Here is a 26,687-nt window from a genome sequence, read left to right on the forward strand (position 1 = left end):
AGCTTAATTGTAGATCTCGTCTATCCAATATGCTTACAGGACATTCTTAAGGAGATTTCTTACAGAAAGTTGAACATGAATCTAAATGTTAGGATTAATGTAGAAACATAGATTGATGGGGAGTGAGGCCCATCAATTTTAGGAGAAATGTGGAGTTGTAGTTTGGTGTAGACTAAGCCACGGTTGATGTGTCAGTTAGCTTTTGCTTTGTGACAGACCACATTTATTATTTCTCGTACTTCTGTGAGTTGGCTAGATGATTCTTCTGATAGCTGGTAGCTTAGATGAGACTGCATGCGTAATTTAGGATAGTGTCATTCACGTGTCCGGTGATTGACAGCTTGGTTTAGGTTGGCCGCAGCTGGGAGGACTAGCCTCTTCTCCAGATGGTCTCCCATCCTCTAGTAGACTAGGCGAGGCTTCTTCACATAGTTCCTCAGGGTTCCTTAGAGCCACACCACAGGGCAGCCACAAAGGGCAAATGCTTTTCAAGCCTTTGCTTGAATTATATTTGCTGATATCTCTTTGGCCAAAACCAGCCACATGGCCAGGCCCAGAATGAGAATGGGAGGAGCTAGGGAGGCCATTTTCATAGCACAGTTGAGCACATGGGAAAAGCAAGGAGGGTCACGGACAGAACCTAGAAGCTCTAGCATTTTATTAGTCCGAGAAGATAATGGGAGTTATGGAAGTTTGGCAGCTATCTGGTCAAAGGATTGATAAACAAAAATGGAAGAAAAGAAAGAGTGGATGGATAAGTGAAAGGAGAAGGAAAAAGTGAGGTCATCAAGTGCCATGTAGAGGTCAAATTAGAAAAAGGCTGGGGCTGGTCATGGTGGCTCATGCCTGTAATCCCAGCACTTCAGGAGGCCAAGGTGGACAGATTACTTGAGCCTAGGATTTCAAGAGCAGTCTGGGCGACATGGTGAAACCCCATCTCTACAAAAATACAAAAATGATCTGGTCATAGTGCTGCATGCGTGTACTCCCAGCAACTCAGGAGGTTGAGGTGGGAGGATGACTTGAGCCCAGGAGATTGAGGCTGCAGTGAGCCAAGATTGCACCAACACACTGCAGCCTGGGTGACAGAGCGAGACCCTGTCTCAAAAAAAAAAAGGATGAAAAGTGTTCATTGTTTTTAATAGATAGGAGGTCACCTTGGTAGAGTGTTTTGAGAGGGGAGAAGCCAGATGGTGATTAATGATGGCTAAGAAAGACAGAAGATGGGGGCCTTTCTTTCGAGGTTTGATTTATAAGTTAGAGAGGAGAGTAATTGAAGCTTACTTTTTTCTTTTTTTGTTTTGTGTCTTATTACCTTGTTTTGTTTTTGTTTGTTTAAAGATGGCAGCTAAAGGATAGGATCTCTAAATTTAGAGGTACTTTTTCCATATCTTTAATGTATGTAGGAAACATAGTCTAGTTATTACCAGTTCTCCTAAAGCTTAGAAGTGTTCTTTAAATAATGTAAATAATTCACATCTACTTATTCTTTTTTTAAAATGCTCTCTCAGCAGAATCATGTGTATTCTTTATGTAAAAGCGATTACTGTTACTCTTTTAAGAACATAGGATTAAAGATTATAATTTATTTTATTCCTAGGATCGAAAAATAGAAGATCTTCGACAGTGCCTGAACAGGTACAAGAAAATGCAAGATACTGTGGTACTGGCCCAAGGTAAAAAAGGTAGAGTGTAGCTCGAAAAGTTTTTCTACTTTGGTTGACTCCAGGTGGCTATAAACTTACACATTTGGCCTCAGTTTCTTTCCTGGATCATACCCATCGTCCCAAATTAGGTAGCTCATTCATTAATTGAACAATTAGAACTGTACTCTGCCAGAAAGTGTCCAGCCTGAGGAGTCAGTGTACTGTAGAGTCGTTGGTCGGGGAGTGCCTCTCTAAGGAGTTGATGAGATGGCATTCCAGAGAGAGAAAACGACAGCATATGCAGAGAGCCTAGGGGGAAAAGAATGTGGCATGCTTAAGAAGAAGAACACCAGTGCAGCTGCAAGGTGGTGGGCAGTGGGGAGAGGGGATGAGATGAGACCATAATGATGAGCAACCACTGGTCATGCAATGGGTGGAGTTAAGCGCTTGCTCAAGTGCAGAGGGACTCACTGAAGGGTTTTAAAAGTCAGCAGTGGCCAGGCATGGTGGCTTATGCCTGTAATCCCAGCACTTTGGGAGGCCAAGGCAGGTGAATCACCTGAGGTCAGGAGTTCGAGACAAGCCTGACCAACATGGTGAAACCCCGTCTCTACTAAAAATACAAAAATTAGCTGGGCGTGGGGGCAGGTGCCTGTAATCCCAGCTACTCAGGAGGCTGAGGCAGGAGAATCGCCTGAACCCGGGAGGTGGAGGTTGCAGTGAGCCGAGATTGCACCATTGCACTCCAGCCTGGGTGAAAGAGTGAGACTCTGTCTCAAAAAAAAAAAAAAAAAAAAAAAAAAAAAAGTCAGCAGCATGATCTTTGTAACACGCGGGCCATGGAGGGAAGTGAGCAGTATTGGGAGCAATTGGGAGCAGCGGAAACCAATTCTGAGATTTGCAGTATTCCAAGTGAAAAAATCTAGTAGTTGCTGATTGGGAATATGTTATGGTGGATTGACCCAGTGGTGTAGTAAGACAGACGAGGAGAGTGAAGAAGAGGGGAGAGATCAAGAAAGACCTTTCCAACTAAAGCAGCTGGGTAGTTGATGGTTCCATTTACTGATATGGGGAAGCCTAGAGAAGGAACACTGGGCTAGGTAAAGAGGATTGAGTTCAGCTTTGAACATGGTAAGTTCAGAAAAACCCTGTAAAACAGGTACGTAAAGATAGTTGTGCATTTTGTTGTACTTATTATTATTTTATCTGCAGGTGGGCCAATTGGCCATCCTCAAATGTGGAGGAAATTTGAAAGGGCTCTTGTTTTTTAGCAATGCATAGGTAGAGTTATTTGCTCTCAACATAAGCACTGGAAATAAACAATTCTTTTGGAAGGTCCCCATGAAATACTCAGATTTTGAAATTTTAATTTTGGTGAGTTCACAGAGAATCCTGCTTTGGATCAGGATTTTTGAAAAAAAAAAAAATTGTATGCAGGGTCTGGCATATTAGATTTTATAAATAATCTGAGTGAGCAAATGAACCTCTGATAATTAGTGTTGACTAGCAATTCTCATCACTCAGCATTTTCCATGCCTTCAGAAGAAGAGTCTCTATCCTATGGAATATTGCAAATTTGTAAGTGATTTTTACATATGCATCTCATTTAAAATATTGTTTAATTTTATAGAGTTTCAACTGTCCAATTCTTATGTTTAAAACCAAGGCAGAAAAAAATTAATCCCTTCAATTAGACTATATTGTAAAACATTTGGAAAATAAAGAAAAGAGATAAAAAAATCACTCATAATTGCACTGGCATGATCACTATTGGCATTTTTTTATATTGTTTCTTTCTAGCTTTTTTTTCCTGTGCATACGAACATGTAAATAAAAGAGGTGGTTTTTAACGAGGTACAGCAGCACAGATTTTCATAAACCCTTGAAAACTATGTTCTGTTCCAATAAAGGATTGTATAAACTGATTTCTCACTAGGAGTTATATTTAGTTAATCCTCACACAATTCTAATAACACTAAATTCTAATACAATTAGAATAACATTCTTGTGAAACCTAAATTAGGAAGCTGTGGTCTGATTAAGATCTTTAAACAAGTGTTTGATTTACCATTTCATATTATTTGTAGATTAGAGTCTGAAGTATCATTTTTTTTTCTGTTTTTAAAAAAGAATATCTGGCACTGTGCTTTCACCGTTTAATCCTTTTGATTTCTAGAGATGCAAAAAAATTTCTCAAGGTTGCAACTTTGGTGAATATGTGGTTGCTTTTTTCCATCAGATTTTTTTTTGCTTTAAAATGGCATAAAAGGATCCTCTTGAGAGATCAAAGGTCATCTGTCTTTTTGTTTTTTCTATTCTTTCTATGTTTTTTTCAACAGCACAGCAGTGATGAAAACTAAGTTGTTTAAATGGGACTTTGTTGCTATTCGGAATTTGTTTTTTGTACCAGGTATTATTCAGTTTGATTATTTCTACACTAAAATTTGTAAGCCCCAGATTTTAAAACAAAATTACAAGAGAGTTGTTGGAAAAAGTTAACTTTTAATTTTCTTTCCCTCTGATGAGTCAATGTATCAAGTACGACTTTGTCTATTAATATCATAGGTACCCACTGTGGCCCAAGGGCCCCTGGCCCTAGGTGTTCAGTTTCAAATGCTGTTTCCTAGGTCCTATGTTGTTTTTCAAGGGATGCCAGGAGAAGCTGACTCTGATTTTTGAGGATCAGAAAAAAGTTTATGTTCAATATAATTGGGATTCTTATCTTCTTGTAAAAGTGAAATATAAATCAAAAGCTGCTGTTGTCTTCTCTTTGCTTTGTCTTTTCCTAGGCAAAGATGGAGAATATGAAGATCTGCTCAATTCCAGTTCCATCTCCACTTTGCTGGATGCACAGGGTTTCAGTGATCTGGAGAAAAGTCCATCACCCACTCCAGTAATGGGATCTCCCAGTCGTGACCCATTTAACACAAGTGTTCCTGAAGAGGTATTAATAGACTTTCGATATTTCCTTCATGTTGAAGAGACTGTGTTATTGACAGTTAAAACACTGCTCATAACGTGAAAAACATGGGTTCCTTTCTCAGTTCTATTACCAACTCAAGTGAGGTTATATAAATAAATTGACTTTGGCCACTTCTGATGGTGACTCTGAAAGATACTTGAATAAAATTTTCTTCTGACTTCTTTAGACTTGGAAGAAGCAACTGGAGAGGAGTAAGCAGTTATACACTCCTTACTTTGCATCAAACTGGCATGAAAATCTGTTTGCTATCTATTGTACACCACACCGAAAGTTTGTGGCTTCAATGATAGCATTTCTTTTGCTGATGACTCTGCACTTCAGCAGGGTTCAGCATGAGCATCTCGTCTCTGCTCCACTTGGCATCAGCTGGAGTGGCGTGAAGGCCTGGGCCTGAGTCGTCTGAAGGCTAACTCACTCATATGTCTGGTGGTTGAGGCTGGCTTTTGGCTGGGACCTCAGCTGAGGCCCCATTTAGAACAACTACCTGTGACTGCTTGGGCTTCCTCACAGTCCTAAGGGTGAGCATTCCAGGAGGCCTGGGCAACTCTGCATCACCTGTTATGATTTATCTCAGAAATCACATGGCATCTCTTCTGCTGTAGCCACAGGCCTACAGCCCACCCTGATTCAAGGAAAGGAAACATAGACCCTACCCTACCTCTTGATGAACAAGTGACAACATTACACTGTTAGGACACATGGGATGGGATATATTGGTGCAACCGTATTCGGAAAATATAATCTACCCTCTGGCTACACCACTTAACATCCCGCTCCCATGCAAAAGACACTCGCCCCCTTTCCAAAGACACCTGAGTCTCATTCCAGTGAGGCGTCAACATCCCAGGATCTTGTCATCCAGACCAGGTTGAGATGCGGGTGAAGCTCCTCAGGTACAGTTCCTTGCGCACAGCTCCTTGGGGACTGTTCCATTGACTTAAAGAGCTGTGGACTTCAAGGACAGTTATCTGCCCTCCACACACCCATACAATAGTTGGACAGGTGTCACCAGTCCATAGCAATTCCAAAATCCGGCCAGGCACGTGTTGCCAATCCTCTGGGCTATTGGCTCTTCCCTCTAAGTCATCCTTCCTTTGCCTGTATTTGCAGATGAGTAGTTTTCTCAGTTTTGTGCCTGCAGAAATGCCCAAAGATCTCCAAATTCATCTCTTCATTTTCCATTATCTCTGTCCCTTTGAGTCTAATTTGGTGTAATATTTTAAACATTTAGAATTTCATATGAATCATGTTATAATTCACTGAATTAGAGAAGAACACATCCACAGCTATCTTCCCCATAAGCCTGTCTCTGTAGCTAAGGTTCCCTGTAAGGCTGCAGTGGGACATCCCATTATTTTCGGAGCCTTTGATCATTTTTCAAAGGTTCAATGAGACAGCACTACTCTAATCTTCCTAAGGTATTTTTTTTTTTTCTATTTTTATTTGATTCTAGTCTAGTCCATCCTGAGGTCTTAGCAAAGGGTTTTACAGCCACATCCTTGGCTCACCTGAAGACCATGTTTTCCTGATAGCCCTTGTGCTTGATCTTTGCCCTGAAACCGTTTCTTAATTTTAGTGTCATTTTTTTGTGTCTAGAGAGACCGGGAATGGGAAATAGTTTCATTGTGTAAAGAATCTTGGCTTCCTTATTTTAGCAGTTTCTGTTTTGGTCATTTCTCTTCTCACATTTTACTATAGATAATGAGAAGAAACCAAGTGGCATTTTTACTTTTTATCTGTTGCTGATAATTACACAATGAGAAGATGAAATTTGAACTGAATGAAAATGAATTAAAGGAGAAGACAATGAAAATTTCTCTCTGAAATGTAGGAGAGGGCTGAAATATTTCATTAATCAAGGAATTAGTTAAGGAATAAGAAATACTTTGGTGGAAAATATCCCCTAATTGTTAGATATATATTTATATTGAAAGCAAAAATAATATTTGACAGCCCATGAGTATGCTGCAATTATAGAACTAGTGTTACATGTAGGGTACGCCGGAATAACCTCATGTCCTTTTAGAAAAAGTCTTTGCTATGTGAATTGTAGTTTAATTACAGGTTTTAAGTTTGTAACAAGAATGGTTTGATGAGGATTGAGGGAGGTCAGCCACATTTTTAAAGAAAAGCCAGGAGGGGGATCTGAGTTTGGAATTAAAGTCTAAAAGTTTGAAAAAGATCAAGAAAATGGGTCTGTTAGTATAGTTATATTTTCCTCATGATTAGGAATCTCATTAGACAAATGAACTTCAGGAAACAGCGATGATGGCTAAATAAGTTGCCCAGGATTCACCATAAAGACTCAAACTGAAAAAGTTGATAGTGAAATAATCTCCTACTTTATAAATAATATGACTTCACATTGTATAACCTTTTATTGCGTTAAAGGATGAGCCCGCCACTGAATAACAGAAACAAAAATCACAAAGCTGAATTTATTGCTTACTTAAGTGTGTGAGTGTTCCTGGTCAAGTACATTCTCTTCTAGCTTATCATATGTGGGTTTTGGCATGGTTGGAGCTCAAGGATTGGTGGACTTCCTGAGGCAAGTGTGAGTCGACATCCGCTGTAGATATGTGGTTACTAAGGTGAGACTGTTGCTGACTGGTTGGCGTGTAGAAGTGTGTTCACTGGTGTGAGTCCTTACCAGGCAGCTTTCAGAAGTGAAGAACTATCACTGGTTGACTGGCAGGAGTTCATTGTGACAAACTTTGTTCTTTTTTTTTTTTTTTACTGAAATATTTTTCGTTCATTCATTTATGATGTAGCCCACAATCTAACTGCTCTACGGTTGTAAAAAATTATTGAAAACCGAAGTATTAAAATTATTTCACAGGCTCCTTCCTTAGGATACACAAAGCATTTGTTTGAGAAAATGTGTTATGCATTTTATTTGTTGCTGTAATATTATTATCATCATTAAGCAAAGTGTTTTAAGTGGTAGCCACAAAGTCCATTGTAATTGGTTTTAATTATACTTTTCATCAATTATGTTAATTGAAATTAGTCAACTAGTTCACACATAGAATAAGAATTAACTGGCTTGACCAATGTTCCCTATAAGGTTAGTAGTAGAAATCAAAGTAAAAATGGAGCTTTTCGCTGGACACAGTGGCTCATGCCTGTAATCCCAGCACTTTGGGAGGCTGAGGCAGGAGGACTGTTTGAGCACAGAGTTCCAGATTAACCTGGGCAACACAGGGAAACCCTGTTTCTACAAAAAAATTTTAAACATCAGCCAGCTGTGGTGGCGCATGCCTGTAGTCCCAACTACTTGATGGGGCGAAGGTGGGAGGATCACTTGAGCCCAGAAGTTCGAGGCTGCAGTAAGCCGTGATCGCAGCACTGTACTTGAGCCTGGTTGACTAAGTGAGACCATGTCTCAAAAAATAATAGTAATAATAGAGTGTTGAAAGCAAAACATGTTACCCAAATCTTACGTTAAATCGTTGCAACCTGCAGGGTAGGCATTGTCATTCTTATTTTACAGAGGGCAAAACTGATGGATGCCTAGCAAAGTGATTTGCTAAGATCACAGATCACTTAGCCAAGTGTGTCAGAGCCAATATTTCAGCCAGGGCTTAAGGTTGTTAGGATTTACTATTACTAGCTGGGTACGGTGGCACACATCTATAATCTCAGCTACTCAGAAGGCTATGGCAGGAGACTGCTTGAGCCCAGGAGTTCGAGACCATTCTGGGCAACATAGCAAGACACCATCTCAAAAAAAGAAAAAAACATTATTGTTAACTTGCTTAATGGTACCATCTTTTTCACAATATTCAGTGTCTTATTCAGAACCAAGTTAAAAAATTTCCTTCCTCCAGAATGATTTCCTTGATTAGTACTTCTTCTGTATAGATGTTTATATTCGGAAATCATTTTATAGAGTTCTGAACAATGATTATGAGATTTTTTGTCAATAGACCATTTAATTGTCTTACTTTTGTTTAATTACTCTGTGGCTTGTGTTTTGTTTTGATTGATTGATTGATTGATTGACTTTTGACTTTTTATGATTACATTACAGTTCCATACCACCATCTTGCAAGTTTCCATCCCTTCATTATTGCCAGCAACTGTAAGCATGGAAACTTCTGAAAAATCAAAGTTGACTCCTAAGCCAGAGACTTCATTTGAAGAAAAGTATGTCATTTATTAACAGTGCAATATAAATGTTCAAAATAGTAGATCAACCAAAGACACAGATGTATTGTATTTATTTACAGACACAATTTTTACCTAGAGAAGCAAGAAACAGCAAGACGTCCATTGGGGGATCTGTAATCAGTTCTGTTTTATGGAAATAAAAGGTGTGAAGCAGGAAGCGTTAAGAGATGAGGCTGCGGAGGTAGGGTGGTCAGGTTCAAAAGAGATTTTGAGGAACTTGGCTAGGTGTGGTGGCTCACGCCTATAATCTCAACACTTTGGGAAGCCAAGGCAGGCAGATCACTTGAGGCCAGGAGTTTGAGACCAGCCTGGCCAGCGTGGCGAAATCCCATCTCTACTGAAAATACAAAAATTAGCTGAGTGTGGTGGTGCACGCCTATAATCCCAGCTACTCGGAGGCTGAGGCACAAGAATCACATAAACCCAGGAAGTGGAGACTGAAGTGAGCTGAGATCACATCACTGTACTACAGCCTGGGTGACAGAGTGAGACTGTGTCTCAAAAAGAAAAAAAAGAAAAAACAGTTTACGGAACTTGGATTTTTATGTCCTAGGTCATAGGTAACTGTGAAAGGATTGTAAACTAAATTGTCACGGTCATGTGCTGTGAGTGCATTTGAAGGATGGGTCTGAAGGGGACAGGAAAAGGATACAGTAGTTTGTCTGTAAGCAAATGGAATGTTTTGCCAACATATTCCCAAATTGCCTAGTCTTATTTTAGTCCAAATAGAACAATTTTAAAAAATAGAAATAGCTTCCTTTGCACAATTTTTTGTTTTTTACATATCTGTTCACTTAGAACATATATGGTCTTTTTTTCGTGAGGTTAATAAATACCTTTTGTTCTTTACATTTTAGTGATGGAAAGATAATCCTTGGTGCCACTGTTGATACCCAACTGTGTGATAATCTTTTGTAAGTTACATTTTATTCAATGTGAAAATGTGATTGAGGCTAGAGGAGGAAGAGAGTTTTGTTATACTAACAATTACTAATACTAACAGCAAATGACCGAGGCTGTTCAATTACTGAATAAATTAATGCAGCTATAATAATTGGGTGGGGGTGAAGGTGGGGAGCTGTAAGTTTACAAAGAAATAATGTCTCATTTGCTATTATCTCATGCCGGGGTTTTGCAGGTCTTTAGCCTTGCTTAATCAGTTTTCATTTGAAGTTCAATGCTCTTAATTCATTTTTGCACTGACATATTTTGAGTCCAGTGGGAAGGCGTCACAGGGAATGATGTGATGCTGGAAAAGCTGAGATGGGTTTTTTTGCGCTTTCAGTTTTGTGAACTGACCTAATATCTATGTTTATCCAAGTTAAAGTCTGGATTAAATTAGGAAAGTCTATTTTCAGAGCAGTACTCAAAAATGAGATCTTTTCTTTTCTCACTATTATGTTTTACTTTATTTGGTAGTTGATACTTCTGGCAATGTATACATATAAATACAGAAGAAATGTCTTTTAAAAGTTTGTAAATGTGCGTATTTATATTACTCTGTTTCATAGAGCCAAATACATTACTTCTCTGTCACTCTCTCTAAACTGGTCACATATCTCTACCTTCAATTTTTTAGTAACACCAGCTCTATACAATTGAATACTAATTATGTGAAAGAGAGAGTCTCTGGATGTTTATAGTGTCTCTTTCCCTTCACTAGGATAGAAAATGAATTATTATGGACGGCATTAGGGATTCCCCTACTATGCTTTAATTAGAACTATAAAATGAATTGCTTTGCCAGGCTCAGAAAAGTGATTCCCTCGTGAATTGAAAAGTAAAACTTCCATTCTTTATTTTAATTAGAAGGATTAGATATAAATAGTACATGAGTATTTTTAAAGTTCCTAGTTTAAATGTGTACATGCAGAGAACACACCACTAGTCCACGGAAAACACTGCTTTATTTTTGAATATTGACATCACAAGGCTAGTCCTAAGTGCTTTTCCAGCTCTTCTACCATGTGTAGGGCAGTCAGAATTATTGGCAGGACAGTTAATCACCCCTGCTTTTAAAAGAAGTAAATGTTGTCATTTAGTTAAGCACATAAGTGACTGCCTGATTCCAGATTTTCTTTTATTACTAGGATTCAACCCACATGCAATTTTAGTTTCTTTCCAAGATGTTTTACTTAGAAACAGTGGCACTGGAGCCATTTATTATTAATTGTTATTGCTGTTATTTTTAGAACTTCAAGTCTGCAAAGGTCCAGCAGCCTGGGCAATCTGAAGAAAGAGACATCTGACGGGGTGGGTTCTGTGTTTTTTGTCTGTTATCCTGAGAAAAAACTATTTAGGGATCTTCATCTTTTCCCTTTTTGCAAATAAAACTCTCATGAAGAGCTTGTGGTTTTTAGTGGAAAATTATTAGATATTAGGTTTAACAGTAAATATTAAGAAGTATGAATATGAAGGATTGAAAATAGTATGTAAAACCAAAAATGAAGACTTTAATAAAACATTTTGGAAAATAAATGATACTACGATTTTGTAGCTTAGAAGTAGATAGAAAATTATTTTAACTTATGGAGTTGTATGTGACAAATTCAGAATTATACAAAGGATTTCCCTAACAACCTTAAATATTGTTATTGCTTTGCTTTGCTTTGAACAGGAAAAGGAATCTATTCAGAAGACATCAGAGGTAACTTTTTGTCCAAATTACAATGCAAAAATATTTCTACTTCCATTACATGTAAATTGCTTAAATATCTCCAGTGGATAAAAACTTTCAGAACCTCTAAAACATTATGCCAAATGAAGCCAGACACAAAGTTCACATATTATATGATTCCGTTTATGTGAAATATCCAGAACAGATAAATCTATAGAAATAGAATGCAGATCGGTGGTTACCAGTGGTGAGAGGAGGGAAGAATGGGGAGAAGCTGTTTAAGGGTAAGGGGTTTTGCTTTAGAATGATGGAAATGTTTTGGAACTGGGTAGAGGTGGTGATTGCACAACATCGTAACATACTAAATGCCACTGAATTGTGCGCTTTAAAATTGTTAGTTTTGTTATGAATTTCACTTCAATAATTTGTTAAGAAACAAAATGTTCCTAAGAACAAAAATGTTCCTAATGACCATAACTGAGCTTCCTTAGACCTCCCCAAAAGCCCTTCTTAGATTACCATTAGATTATACACCCGGTGTCCATCTAAAGCAAACATTCTGGTATGTTTAAAGATGTCTTCAGCATGTGCTCAATTCTTCTTTCCCCTGATTTTCTTTCTTTCTTTTTTTTTTTTTTTTGAGATTGTATCACTTTGTTGGCCAGGCTGGAGTGCAATGATGCAATTATAACTCACTGTAGCCTCAATTTCCTGTGCTCAAGTGATCCTCCCACCTCAGCCTTTCAAGTAGCTGGGATTGCAGGCATGCACCACTATACTGGGCCATTTTTTTTTTTTTTTTTTTTTTTTTAAGTACAGATGAGATCTTGTTATGTTGCCCAGGCTGATCTTGAACTCCTGAGCTCAAGTAATCCTCCCACCTCTGCCTTCCAAAGTACTGAGATTACAGGCATGAGCCACTGTGCCTGTTCTGTCCTCTGATTTTCTGTCATTAACTTTGTAAAGATTACAACCTGATAGGCTACTTCCAGATCCAGTCTCTTGACTGTTGGCTCTTAGTGCCAGAGTTATATATGGATAGAACTGACAAAGCAGCTAGTGGCAACAGCTATAATTAAAATCCTTTTTGTCTTTTCAGTTCAATAAGTGGTTAAATGATTTTGAGGTCATTGTTGAACCAGGGATAATAATACCACTAAACGGTGCCATTTATAAACTTTTGGTTTCTGTGAGCTATAGATATATAGAGTAAAATAACCTAAAATACCTATATCCCCTCACCCTTTTCTCTGCTTCTGCAAAAAAAGAAGCAGAGGGCAAGAATTATTTCTACTTCTGCAAAAAAAGAAACAGAGGGCAAGAATTATTAAAGAAATGAGAACAAGAAGACAAAAGCATCTTTGTATAAAGTGTCAAGAATATACAGTGGGGAAAGGACACCCACTTCGATAAATGGTGCTGGGAAAATTAGATATCCATATGTAAAAGAACGAAATTGGACTCCACCTGTCACCAATCAACAAAAATCAACTCAAGATGGATTAAGAACTTACATATAAGACCAGAAACTATAAGACTGCTAGATGAAAACAGGGAAGCACTTCAGGACATTGGTCTAGGCAAAGCATCTTTGTATAAATACTAAAATAATATAACATGCTGTGTTACAGCCAGCGCTAATTGCCAATTCAAAGAACCAAAAAGCTCAAAATAAAGTTGCTCACTGTGCCTTCATTTTATTATTCTTTGAGGAGAATATTTAAAATAACTGGAGTAGAGTCTCCTTATACTGCTGGTATAGAAGTTTGGACTAATGCCTGCTTTGTAAAATAATTAATGTTATATTGGGCTTCTATTGGCATAGTTATAGTTATAATATAAGAATATGAACTGTGTTATAGCTAAATCCATGTCGTAATTATTAGAAAAGTCAGAAATCTGCTGCCATTATTCTGGTTATGTAATGTCTCCATGTCTTTTGAGGAATGAGGCAAACAAAATATAAGAATTTTTGTATCCTAAATATTTAAAGCCCTAAACATATTGATCCTAGATTAGTGATGAACATGTTTTCCTTGTTGCTTTTGTTGTTGTTTCTTAAGTAGCTTTCAGAACTGATTTTTTTTTCAACTTCTGATAAGGCATTTGACATTGGCAATCGATGTGTTAGTTCAGTTATTCTTTTGAATAAACTCATGGATGTGGCGTGAGTGAGTATTTGCTGTTAGCCTGGCATGTGCTGAGGATGCTGCACCTGAAAGCTGTTTCACTATTCTTATCTGCCTCTCAGGACAGAGCTCCGGCAGAAAGCAGGCCATTTGGGACCCTTCCTCCCAGACCCCCAGGGCAGGACACCTCCATGGACGACAACCCCTTCGGCACTCGAAAAGTCAGATCTTCCTTTGGCCGGGGCTTTTTTAAAATCAAAAGTAACAAGAGAACAGCAAGTGCACCAAACTTGGGTATGTACGGCCAAAATGCCTTTGCCCTGATTCTTCCACAAGGAGGTAAAGAGCAGTGTCTTCCCTTCCCTTATTCCTTCATTCACTGATTCCTTTCTCTTTCTCAGAAACGAAGGTGGATGACTTAGGGGGAATTTAGCCAAAAAATGCCTCAGTGGATTTAATTTAGTGTTGTGAAGATATATAGACTCTCACCCTGCTCTCTCCTGTGGTATAAACTTAGTGGAAAGACCTAAAGTCATGATTCCCTTTGACTTCATCATGGAGTTTCCCATCTATTGTGACAGTGGATAAATTAACATTGACTTTGAGCCTGTGTGTAACGTCAGAAGCACGGTGTGCCGCATGCCTCTCCTCCACGGCGTGTATTTGGTGAGGAGGAGTCTGATCTGTGTTTCATTTTGTCATCTCTGTGTTCTCTCCATTGGGCTGCGTGTGATTGTGTGCGTTGTTGGGATATCTGAAGATCGTAAACGAAGTGCCAGTGCACCCACCTTAGGTATTGTACCCCTGCATGCCAGCCTTCACCAGCACTGTGCTCCAAACCAATCTAATCCCTGCTCTTGGCATCTGTGATCTCTAGAGAGCGATCTGACAGCAATCCGAAAATGTAGTTCTCTATTCCAGAGTGTTCTTTCCACCTTCTGCTGAAAAGGACTCTGTAGAGGCTTTGCTTCCAAGCCTAAACGCTGTTTTAACCAATGCTAGTAACACTCACTGTGTGAATAGCTTTGAGAGGACCTAGACGTGTGCAGCATTCCTTAGAGTGCAAGGCAGGAATGTCCTGGCATTGTACATTGCAGCTCTTTCAGCCTTGAAGTGCATATTACCACACACTAACTCCCAGGTCTTTGCAGTCCATTCTCCATGCTTACATTTCTCCCAGCCTCCAAAAAGAAATTTTTTTAGCCATATAAGGAAGTTTATAGAAGACTTGGAATATTATAGTTTTAGGCTTACTTCTCTTAGGGGAACATTCTTCTGACATTTTATTACTTTGAAGATGGAGATAATATTTAGTGATGACAGAAGCAACTTTACTTGATATCTGAGGCGTTACCCCACAAAGTGATTTTAGAAAAGAGGCAGCTTAGTTTTCCTCTTTGTAAGGCAGGGCACAAATGGGGGGAAAAGCTCTCAAAATAAAAAAGAGAAATATGGTAGCTTTAAGATGAGAATAAGCTAGGCAGCATTTTCAGGGGCACCTGTACCCATCATGGCTGAAGGACTTGAATTGGGAAAGTTCCTTTAGGTTTTTCCAAAAGGTGCTGTTATCTTGTATAGATATCTACCTATCTATTCACGTGGACCAGCAAACAGGACTTCTCTCTATAGAGAGAGAAATGTCTAGAATGAACACTGGATGCATAAAATAAACTGATCTATTCAGACAACTATTTTCAAATAGTTTTTTTTGCATCTTTCTTAGAACTGTTTTGTTAATGCTAAGAGGTAAATGCTGCTTATTATAACCTATAATCACAGCTCTGCTTTGTAGAAAAATCAACTTTCTGCAACTTGTAGATCTTGCTGAAACACTGTTCCTGTGATTTTAGTACAACTTTTACTTTCCTTTATAAAGTATAAAATCTCACAGTGAAGACAGCAGTAGCCCTTGTGTTTGCTAGTATGGGATTGTCCACTAAGGGACAGCTAAAAGAACTGAAATAGTTAATGCTTGGAGATCTGAGAGTGGCAACTGCTGATGTGATTCTTTTAAGGTAAAATCAACAGGCGCTTATTTTATGTCAAAAGAAAAATTATGCATATCCAGTTCACTCTTCTCTCAGTGCCTAGAATTTAACAGATTGGAATACATTTCATAAATAAAGAATTGCTGGAACTGGGTAACTGATCTGATATAAATGCTGAAGGAGAAGGAGTAAAAGGAAAATGACAGAGTTTGAGCTACAGTAACAGGAACAGTATTAGTTAATATTAACCAAATAACAAATAAGAACATTCAAGAGAGGAGGCCAGGCGAGGTGGCTCACGCCTTTAATCCCAGCACTTTAGGAGGCCAAAGGGGGTGGATCACCAGGTCAGGAGTTCAAGACCAGCCTGGCCAAGATGGTGAAACCCCGTCTCTACTAAAAATAGAAAAATTAGCCAGGCGTGGTGGTGGGTGCCTGTAATCCCAGTTACCTGGGACACTGAGGCAGAGAATTCCTTGAACCCAGTAGGTGGAGGTTGCAATAAGCTGAGATCACACCACTGCACTCCAGCCTGGGCAACAGAGCGAGACTCTCTCTCAAAAAAAAAAAAAAAAAAATTTAAGAGAGGAAAAGACTCTCAGGGAAATTGAATGAGTTTGTGAAGTCCCAGATGTTCCGACACACTGAATTGGGAATATCACAGGCATTTAGATACAGGACCTGGAGAGAGAGATTGGGCCCAGAGATTTTGATCCGCTAGAGGGCACTTAGAACAGAATCTTAAAGTGGCATGGGGGAAGAAAAAAAAGCAGGAGTGCTACAGCAAAGATACTGTCAGATGACAGATGTAGGAGTGGTCATGTCAAGAAACCAAAGGAGATGATTTTGAAGGATGTAGGAGGTAATCAACAGTACCACGTGCTAATGGAAAGACGGAATAATTCCATCATGAATTCAAATCACTCAAGGAAAGAATATGGCAATCCTATCACCCTCTTTTAATCTCCAAAGGGCTTGTAATTTTATTAACTTTAAACACAGTAAACTATGGAGCAGAACATATATGTGTGTTCCATTTCTAATATTTACAAGGTGCTCTTTGTAAATTACTGATTTATAGACCAACAGAAGAATTCTTAATAGTTCTAGAACCAAGAAGATTAACATCTTATCATGTTCATTCCATATTTTAAAATTCATTGTCTGTATTCTGCTCTTGGAGTAGCTGAAACAGAAAAAGAGACAGCAGAGCACCTAGATCTGGCTGGTGCTTCTTCTCGGCCAAAAGATTCACAGAGGAACAGTCCCTTCCAGATACCACCTCCATCTCCAGATTCCAAAAAGAAATCCAGAGGTATCATGAAACTCTTTGGAAAGTAAGTAAAGCAGTGAACAAGTAGAGTGGGCCCTGTCTTACATGTTGCTTAAAGTGGCCGGAAATGGGTATGGACTTGTCAGGCCTTTGTATTCCTCTTATGGAAGGAAGTTTGGATTATGATGTGGGATTTATTAACTCATTGGGTCTTAGTTAAAGTTTAAATTTAAATGTCTATGTTAATGACACAAAGAGGATTAGTTCCAGTAGCTGCACTAGTTAAAAAATTCTCTGATTAACAAGCCTAAGGCCTCCTCAGGTCTAATACTGGCCATGTGTGTTATGTCTTCTTCAGACTTAGGAGAAGTCAATCAACTACATTCAACCCAGATGACATGTCTGAGCCTGAATTCAAAAGAGGAGGGACAAGGGCAACCGCGGGGCCCCGACTGGGTTGGTCTCGAGACTTGGGACAGTCTAACAAGTAAGAAGAGCCAACTGATAGACTTTTGCGTCTCTAGCAAGCATCATAGCCTCATGAGTCCTGAAGTGTTAGTACTGTCATTGGGTTAAACAAAGTCATTGCTTAATGCTGTGCCTAGTGAAAGGAGCCATCATCTTTAGAGCAGTGCAATTTGTCCATGGTTGATGAACATACAGAAGGTGAGGTCTGTGTGAACTAGGGGAGAGGCCAGAGCTAAAGTGTCAGCAGCATCTGTGTTCGAATGGCTCTCAGACTTAAATTTTACATAGATGGTAATTATAAGTACTTTAAAGCATAGCTTTGGAAAGACGGGATATTTACGTGAGAGTATGTTCTAGATCAGACCACTTGGATTTGCTTTCTGGCCTTACCACTTTCTACCAGCTGGGTGACCTTGAGCAACAGCTTCTATGCCCTGTGTCTCAGTTTTCTCATCATCATAATTAGTGCCTACTCCAAAAGCTGATCGTGAAAATTAAATAAGTTAATATGTGTTAAATATTTGGCAGATAGTAACTACTCAAGAAACATTAGTATATAACAGAATCTATGAAAGTACTTAAAGACAAAAATTCTCTCAGAATCCTTATGTTTATCAGGACTATGTAATATTTTATCCATTAAGATTCCAAGAACTGCTCCAACACTCTTACCAAAGTTGAGGGCTGGCTTAGAACTACTACCTTGACTCACTGTGCATAAAAGGGTGGGGTTGGCAAACATAAAGTACAAGGCATTGATACCAAATATTTTAACAGTATAATAGACTAGAAACCCTTTAAATACAGCCCCTCCCATACAGGTGGAACACTGGACATAGGTTACATCAAGGAGGAAACCCTCTTTGTTTGGCCTTCTTCAAATACCAAACAGTTTCATTTGCCATATGTTGTCTTTGAACACAGTAGAGCTCCTTGTGCTATTTTAAAAAAGCACATTCATCTTCCCCTCCGCACCTTGCCCGCAGCCCGGAACAAGAACACTATTTGTGTATCTAAGTAAAAGAAAACAGGAATTTTGCTTTGATTGTTTCCTACACTTAGTGACAACATATTGCCCTCTTCTCATTGGTTACCATATGGAAATAAACCATAATTCTGCTAAAGTTAGTTCAAATTAGACTTAAGTTTCTTTCACTCCAACTGAATTTCCTGTTTGGGAATCCAATCTTCAAACAACATTGGTTGAAACTGATACAGTGACTTATGTTTTTCCAATTTAGTCTTTTTCTGTAGAACTTGTTCTTGCTCTGTCACATTAAATCTTTTGTGGTTTCATTTGAAATGAGACAGAGGTCTTAGAAGATAACTTTCAACTCCAGTACCAGTTGTTCCTCCAATGTATACTAAAAATTAAGCTTTTCGTGGTCAAATGTGTATCACCAGGGAACGTCCATGTCTATTGAATGTATAGTTGTTTAAAACTCATGATAAGCCACAGGATTGGCTTTGGATGATTTTTCATGCAATTACTCATTTTCCTGTAGTGACTTGGATATGCCATTTGCCAAGTGGACCAAGGAGCAGGTTTGCAACTGGCTGATGGAACAGGGCTTGGGCTCCTACCTGAATTCTGGCAAGCACTGGATTGCATCTGGCCAAACGCTTTTGCAGGCTTCTCAACAAGATCTAGAGAAGGTGACTGCTTCTCTATTTTGTTCACACAGTGGATACCGCGAAGAAGACAATGTGAATGTAGGGTTGTTTTATAGTCCAGAAAGGGCCATGAGTGAAGCCAGTAAATACTCTCTAAATAAAAAATTTGGGTTTTCAATTGCTTCATGCTTATTTTTTTCTGATGGTCTTGGGAGGACCTGGTCTTGATGATTCCTTATGGAACACTTAAGCCATTGGGCATTTTAATGAAAAATAATTACATAAGCATAATTAAGTTCATATTTCTCGAAATTATTATATGGCTTTATCATTGGCCTATTTTCTCAGTGTAATATATGCAATGCACTTTGCAAAAGGAAAAAAAAGCACCCTACAATTTATGTCTAATTATTTAACATTTCTTCCCAATTATTTAATATTTTGCACAAAATAAGAGTCAAATTCTTTTTATGCATGCTACAGTTCCTAGCTTACAAAGAAAAGGAGTCACTAGGGAATGCCTAACACGCCCCTAAGCTAATTGTGGTGGTCTTGGCTTTTCAGGGACCTTTGTTCAACAGCACTTTACTAGCGCAAGTTAGGATTGTAATTTAATATTGAATTGGGTCTCTAGTACTGGCTTCATTTTGGAGAAATTTGCATCCTTTGCCAGTGGCACCCAGCCTATATAGATAGAATTATAAAGTCAATGTTTATTGTTTCAGGAACTTGGAATCAAGCATTCACTTCATCGAAAGAAACTCCAGCTGGCACTCCAAGCCCTGGGATCTGAAGAAGAAACCAATCACGGGAAGCTGGATTTCAACTGGGTCACTAGTAAGAAGTTTTTATTCTAACAAAATTAAATAATTATGTACATAGCTGCTTTTTCTTTCTAATCACAAGAACAGGTGTTTTGTGGCACGGTAGCAACACTGGCCTCTCTCTTTTAGGATGGTTGGATGATATTGGCCTCCCTCAATATAAGACCCAGTTTGATGAAGGACGGGTTGATGGTCGAATGCTACATTACATGACTGTTGTAAGTGACTCACTCCTGGGGTTTGGGGAAGGAAAACTTTTTTTCTTGAAAAACGCAGAAATTGAGTAAGCCAAACACAGTGTAGTGATTACACCAGAGTTTGAAGCTGTTGCTTGAACTTGAGGAGAGTGGCGGGCATATTTCCTGTGAAGTTGAAGTTGTAGCATTTGGTGATTGTGACTGAATAGCCATGGGATAATTTGAAACCCCAATTTAAACTAAGTGAAGCCTAATTTAAACTAAGCTCTCCAGAAAGTTGATTTTATATGTAATACATTCAACAATGTAAACACTGAAGTATATACTTTGAATGGGTACATTTTATGGTATGCAAATTATATATCATAAAGATATATATATATTTTTAAATTTATTTTGAGATGGAGTCTTGCACTGTCACCCAGGCTGGAGTGCAATGGCACGATCTCGGCTCACTGCAAGCTCCACCTCCCAGGTTCAAGCCATCCTCCTGCCTCAGCCTCTTGAGTAGCTGGGACTACAGGCCCATGCCACCATACCCAGCTAATTTTTTTTGTATTTTTAGTAGAGACGGAGTTTCGCCATGTTGGCCAGCTGGTCTCAAACTTCTGACCTCAAGCGACCTGCCTGCCTCGGCCTCCCAAAGTGCTGGGATTATAGGCATGAGCCACCACACCCAGCCCGAAGATATTTTTTAAATAGAATGTAGAGTTTTTAAGCCCAAGCTGTTTCTAAGTTATGGGTTTCTATGTGCAGTGACCATTTGGAAGAGGCCACCCTTTTGACCTGACATCTTCCAGGACTTGTCTTCTCCCCACCCTTCCACTCTGGACAACTGTTACCTGAAACCCTATCACCCGTCTCACTTCAGCCCGGTTCTGCTACAGCAGGAGTTAACTGGGGTTAAAGGAGGCGGGAGGAAGGCTAGACTTCCACTCTGGTTCCTTCGTTATTGTACACTTCTAGCCTTCCAGCCAGTGTGTAGGACTATTCCCTGCTTTACAGCAGTGGGAAAGATGGATTCCAGGAGAACCTTGTTTTAGGTTCCATACCACTATTAATATTCTACTTAAAATTCTCTTATTTTATTTATTTATTTTTAATTTTTTAATTTTTGAGACGGAGTCTCGCTCTGTCGCCCAGGCTGGAGTGCAGTGGCGTGATCTCGGCTCACTGCTAGCTCCCCTTCCTACCTGGGTTCATGCCATTCTCTTGCCTCAGCCTCCCGAGTAGCCGGGACTACAGGCGCCCGCCACCAATGTCCGGCTAATTTTTTGTGTTTTTAATATAGACGGGGTTTCACCGTGTTAGCCAGGATGGCCTCCATCTCCTGACCTCGTTATCCACCCACCTCAGCCTCCCAAAGTCCTGGGATTACAGGGGTGAGCCACCGCGCCCGGCCATGTTCTACTTAAAATTCTTTTATTCATTCATTTATTTTGGAGACAGAGTCTCACTCTGTCGCCCGGGCTGGAGTGCAGTGGCGCAACCTCCGCCTCCCGGGTTCAAGTGATTCTCCTGCCTCAGCCTCCCGAGTAGCTGAGATTACTGGTGTGCACCACTGCGCCCAGCTAATTTTTGTATTTTTGGTGGAGACGGAGTTTTGCCATGTTGTCCAGGCTGGTCTGGAACTTATGACCTCAGGAGATCCACCTGCCTCAGCCTCCCAAAGTGCTGGGATTACAGGTGTAAGCCACCATGCCCGGCCTGAAATTATTTTATTTAAACAGCTTTTTGTGAAGTAGGCTTTAGACCCAACTACCCTAAGTATAATCTTTTTCAAATAAGTGGAAAGTTTTAAACAGCCAACTTAAGTAGGCATTTACCAATATCAAAAAAATTTGGAGTTCAGTTCATGGATTTTTCTTCTCTATCATTGAACCCAAGCCCCTTACCTTGATGGGCACATCATGTAAACCTGCGGGAAATAATACTAATATGTGTAGTATGTTGCACATTTACTATGTGTCAAACATCCTTTTAAGCATTTTGCTCATATTAATACTGGATTCTCAACAACCCTTTTAGTTAATATTACTAATTTTATTATAGTGTGTATAATATATATTTAAAAGTTTTTTAAACTTTTTATTTTAAAAAAATTTTAGATTTACGGAGGAGTTGCCAAAGATAGAATTCTGTATACCTTTCACTCAGCTTCCTCTAATGTTAACGTCTTACACAATCATGATTACATTCGTCAAAACTAAGAAATTAACATAGATGTTAATACAGTCAACTAAACTGAAGACTTTATTCACATTTCACTAGTTTGTCCAGTAAGATCCTTCTTCTGTTCCAGGATCTAATCTGGGGCACCACATTAAAACACACATTTTGTGACTTAGGACTTCTGGGGTCAAATTTTCCAGGGTCATTTACTCTTTTATAGCCATTTCATATATGCTGCTTGTGATTTTAAGCTTGAATTTGTTCACATATATACTATATAATTATATAATACTATATATGCATAGTATTATACACACATATGTAATACTATAGATACACAGTGTGTGTGTGTATATACATAGACGTATGTGTATCTACATATACACACACACACACATACTCTGTGTATCTATAGTATTATAATACTATTATTTTCCCTACTTTTTTACATGTATAAAGGAAGGAATCCAGATATTGGGTAACTTGGTAACCAACTTTCCACAGTCAGCAATAGAAAGTCAGAGAGAGTTTGAACTCAGGCTGTTCCAAGATCCCTGCTTTTAATAGCTCATGATTATGACTAGAACACATTCAGTAAATATTTGCCTCCCTATCTCGGTGTGAGTATGTTCTCTCTGGGAATGTGAACAAATTCAAGCTTAAAATCATAAGAAACATCTGTGAAATGGCTATAAAAGAGTAAATGACCCTGGAAAATTTGACTCTAGAAGTCCTAAGTCACAAAATATGTGTTTTAATGTGGATTAGATTCTGGAACGGAAAAAGGACCTTACTGGACAAACTGGTGAAATGTGAATAAAGTCTGCACTTTAGTCGATGTCATTATCATCCACATTAATTTCTTAGTGTTGACGAATGTAATCATGATTATGTAAGATGTTAACATTAGAGGAAGCTGAGTGAAAGGTATATAGAATTCTGTTCTATCTTTGGCAACTCCTCCACAAATTTTAAATTCTTTTAAAATTAAAAGTTTTCAAAATCCAAAATTAAGAAGAAAATCACCCATAAAGTCTGTTTTGATATAAAACTATCTCTTTAAAATCCTTCAAAGTGTAAAGAATTTCAAAAACAATTAACATTTTAATCACATTATAAACATTGTGCATTCAGATATTTTTGAAGCTGATAGACTAGTTAGATGAAAATAGCCCACACTGAAATGTTTGGAATGGGTGTCTCAATCCTAGATTAAAATAAGTACTTTTTCTAACATATCTTAAGATACTACTTTTAAGGAATTACTCCAGAAAAACTTCAGGAAATAATTTTTGCCCAGTTAGTAGCCGCAAGGATATAAACTGATTAATATTTTTATTAAATATTTCTGTAGTAGATTACATTTTTTTCTTTCTTTCATGAGAAATGTTTTATCAGAAAGGTGTGTCTAAAATAGATGTTTTACTTGTTTATTTTCTGGGTGTGTTCAGAAGTAGACTGGTGCTTATCTTGACACTGCCCCTAATATCACCTTCTTCTGAAATAATTTGTTTTGGTGTGTTTGGTATATTTGAAAATATTCCCAAGAGCCACAGACTGGTGAAGATTCTTCCTTGAAGGGGGGGAGTTGATTGGTTTTATATATATATATATATCTTATAACTTTATTTTTATCCTCTCCTTAACTCTGACCAAAACCTTTGCAGTGATTGATACAGTTTTGCCAAAATTGTTCACAGTGTCTGCTAGATAAACCATAATAATCTAGAGCTATTCAATAGCAGACAAGTCTTTACTAAAAAATGATCTAGAACTAGAGAATTATTAAGGTCAGGGAATAGTATAACAAGAGCACTGTTCTGATTTTCCCCAAAACTATGACGTGCTTTAGTTCAGAAAACCAAGCCTTGGCTAGGAACAGTGGCTCAGGCCTGTAATCCCAGCTCTTTGGGAGGCTGAGGCTAGGGGACTCCTTGAGCTTATGAGTTTGAGATAGCCTGGTCAGTATAGTGAGACCCTGTCTCTCCAAGAAAAAAAAAAGAAAAGATGAAAAAAGAAAGCCAAGCCTTGATCATGTCCACCAATGAGCATCATTTGCTCTTCGCTGTCTGCTGAAAGGAAATAGAGAGGGCAGTTTAGCCAATGCTTAAGTGCTTTATCCACAGATAAAGTTCTCAAAACTAAAGGGAAACAAATAAATTCCCTGTTTGTAGTATGTGCAGATCAAGTCAAAGCAGATCACCTTTTGTAGTGACCCAGCAAGTGCTTGTCAAACTGTGGTTTTCAGAGCCCTGGGGTTCTACAGTCCTATCTCAGAGCATCAGGAAGAGAGAGAAACAGGTGGAAGCCAGCTTCATTGGCAAAAAATACTAATTTGGGGTTTTGGGGAAGATTTTGTTCCAAATGGGAGAGTGGGTTCTGACAAGCCCATGGGGCATATTGGTTTGAGGGGCTTTTCTCCTTTTACTCCAGTTTTCTGAGATTCCCAAGAAAGTCCCCCTGCTACAGGCCAGCACAGTGAACTCCTCCTTTTGTTCTTTTTGCAGGATGATTTACTGTCTTTGAAGGTTGTGAGTGTGCTACACCACCTCAGTATCAAAAGGGCCATCCAGGTCCTGAGGATCAATAACTTTGAACCAAACTGTCTACGGAGGCGGCCATCTGATGAGGTAGCGTTTTAAGATTGAGGTTTATAAGCATGCACTTCCCAGGCATGGGACTGTCCATATGTCAAAACTAAGAGCCATTTTTCTTGGAGCTTGCAGGAAAAGCCTTAAAATTCAGCTTCATTTACTTCTTAGGCTTTTTCTGTATTCCTTCCTTTTCTCTCCATGATAGTTCCACTTGTATAACTAAAGCTAAGGGTTCATTTTCAGTTACACTTCTTCCTTTTCTTGGGTTTATTTTTTTCCTGATTCCCTAATCCACAGAGATAAATATCACTATAAAGACTTACTTTTCTGGCCAAATGTAGTGGCTAATGCCTATAATCCCAGCACTTTGGGAGGCCAAGTCAGATGGATCACTTGAGCCCAGCAGATCAAGACCAGCCTGGGCAACATAGGTAGACCCTGTCTCTACAAAAATAATAGTAATAAAAAATTAGCCAGGCATGGTGGGTGCACGCTGGTGGTCCCGGCTACTCAGGAGGCTGAGGTCGGAGGATCTGCCCGAGCCTGGGAGATGGAGGCTGCAGTGAGCCCTGATTACACCACTACAACTCCAGCCTGGGTAAGAGAGTTAGACCCTGTCTTAAAAAAAAAAAAAAAACAACTTTCTTTCCTAAACCAATGCTTTATTAGTATATAAGAACACTTGAAACACAAACTATGACAGAAATTCTTTAAAAGAGAATTTTTCCCTTTATTTATGCATTTAGTGGGATGTTGAGTAACTGTACTCCATGGAGCAGACTTTTTAGACAGCAAATGCAATTTAATACTTAGGATCTCGGTTGTGTGTTCCCATAGAATACTATCGCCCCATCAGAAGTTCAGAAGTGGACTAACCATCGAGTGATGGAGTGGCTGCGCTCCGTGGACTTGGCAGAATATGCCCCCAATCTCAGAGGCAGCGGTGTCCATGGTGGGCTCATGGTAAAGCTCTGATTTCATTTAAAATTGACTTACTTTGTTTCCTTTAGTCTAGTGAGTAGGATATTATCAATTTTTGCTTATCATAATCCTAAAGTCATCTGACTCAACCCTCCTGCCCTATTTCTAGTAAATCTTTACTTTCAGAGTATTTGTATTGATATCTTATAACTCTAGATTGAATTTAAAGATGGTTTTCTTTTATTGTCCTCTTTCATGTCAAATAACATGTAGCTTCTTTCTCTCATATGATCATGTTTGAAAATCCCTGCAAGGATGCAGATTGTATTTCTGCACATTGATATTGCATAAGGAGTTGGCTGCCACGGACAGCACCCCAGAGAGGTAGAGGACTGATATTGGGATGCCTGAATCCTGGATTTCAGGACCAGCTCTATCACTCACTAGCTTGGGCAAAATGGAGAAAAGATATGTAAATTAAAGATCAAAGTCCATATGGTGTCTACTTCACCAGGCTGTTGAGAGGATCATTGGAGATAACCTAAGAGAAAGAACTTTGCAAATTATAAAGCACAATACAAACATGTATGATTTGTGGTGACTTTTGACAAGCTTATTTTTTTTTTTAACAGGTTCTAGAGCCTCGTTTTAATGTAGAAACAATGGCTCAGTTATTGAACATCCCGCCCAATAAGACTTTGCTGCGAAGACATTTGGCCACTCATTTCAACCTTCTGATTGGGGCTGAGGCACAGCACCAGAAGCGAGATGCCATGGAGCTGCCGGATTACGTACTTCTAACAGCTACTGCCAAAGTGAAGGTTGGTTCAGGCTCATACAGTTTAATAATTGCTTGGCATAAAGGCAACATTTTGTCTGTTACCTGGTTTTTCTGTTTTCTGGGGTTTGCTAAGTTTTGTGGATGGGTTCCTTACCAGCAGATGCAGGAATCCTCAGCGCTTAGTTGTCTTGGGAGAAAGATGTTGGCCAAGAGACAGTTCACAGATAGCAGAGAGCTTTATTGAAGGGAAATAGGGAGCAAAGAACTTATTGTAAGAAAAAAAAAAAAATACAGGGGCTGATCCTGC

At 38.9% G+C, this 26,687-nt stretch overlaps 1 protein-coding gene across 3 annotated transcripts in view; it reads left to right on the forward strand.

Moving 5' to 3' along the window:
• The window catches only part of LOC111540608 (liprin-beta-1), a 170,723-nt gene that overhangs the window by 137,600 nt on the left and 6,436 nt on the right, over positions 1 to 26,687 (forward strand). Inside the window, exons 12-27 of one of the 3 annotated variants that reach the window (XM_023209020.1) lie at positions 1,601 to 1,685; positions 4,436 to 4,590; positions 8,663 to 8,778; positions 9,660 to 9,716; positions 10,995 to 11,055; positions 11,420 to 11,449; positions 13,671 to 13,842; positions 14,309 to 14,341; positions 16,723 to 16,873; positions 17,168 to 17,296; positions 18,783 to 18,933; positions 19,617 to 19,728; positions 19,845 to 19,933; positions 24,592 to 24,714; positions 25,516 to 25,641; positions 26,232 to 26,420. In XM_023209020.1, coding sequence (XP_023064788.1) covers positions 1,601 to 1,685; positions 4,436 to 4,590; positions 8,663 to 8,778; positions 9,660 to 9,716; positions 10,995 to 11,055; positions 11,420 to 11,449; positions 13,671 to 13,842; positions 14,309 to 14,341; positions 16,723 to 16,873; positions 17,168 to 17,296; positions 18,783 to 18,933; positions 19,617 to 19,728; positions 19,845 to 19,933; positions 24,592 to 24,714; positions 25,516 to 25,641; positions 26,232 to 26,420 — 1,779 coding nt within the window. The remainder of the gene's footprint in view (positions 1 to 1,600; positions 1,686 to 4,435; positions 4,591 to 8,662; positions 8,779 to 9,659; positions 9,717 to 10,994; positions 11,056 to 11,419; positions 11,450 to 13,670; positions 13,843 to 14,308; positions 14,342 to 16,722; positions 16,874 to 17,167; positions 17,297 to 18,782; positions 18,934 to 19,616; positions 19,729 to 19,844; positions 19,934 to 24,591; positions 24,715 to 25,515; positions 25,642 to 26,231; positions 26,421 to 26,687) is intronic. The other 2 variants (XM_023209019.1, XM_023209018.1) reach the window with 2 other exon arrangements.

The sequence above is a fragment of the Piliocolobus tephrosceles genome, chromosome 10 (assembly GCF_002776525.5).
Source record: "Piliocolobus tephrosceles isolate RC106 chromosome 10, ASM277652v3, whole genome shotgun sequence".
NCBI lineage: Eukaryota > Metazoa > Chordata > Mammalia > Primates > Cercopithecidae > Piliocolobus > Piliocolobus tephrosceles.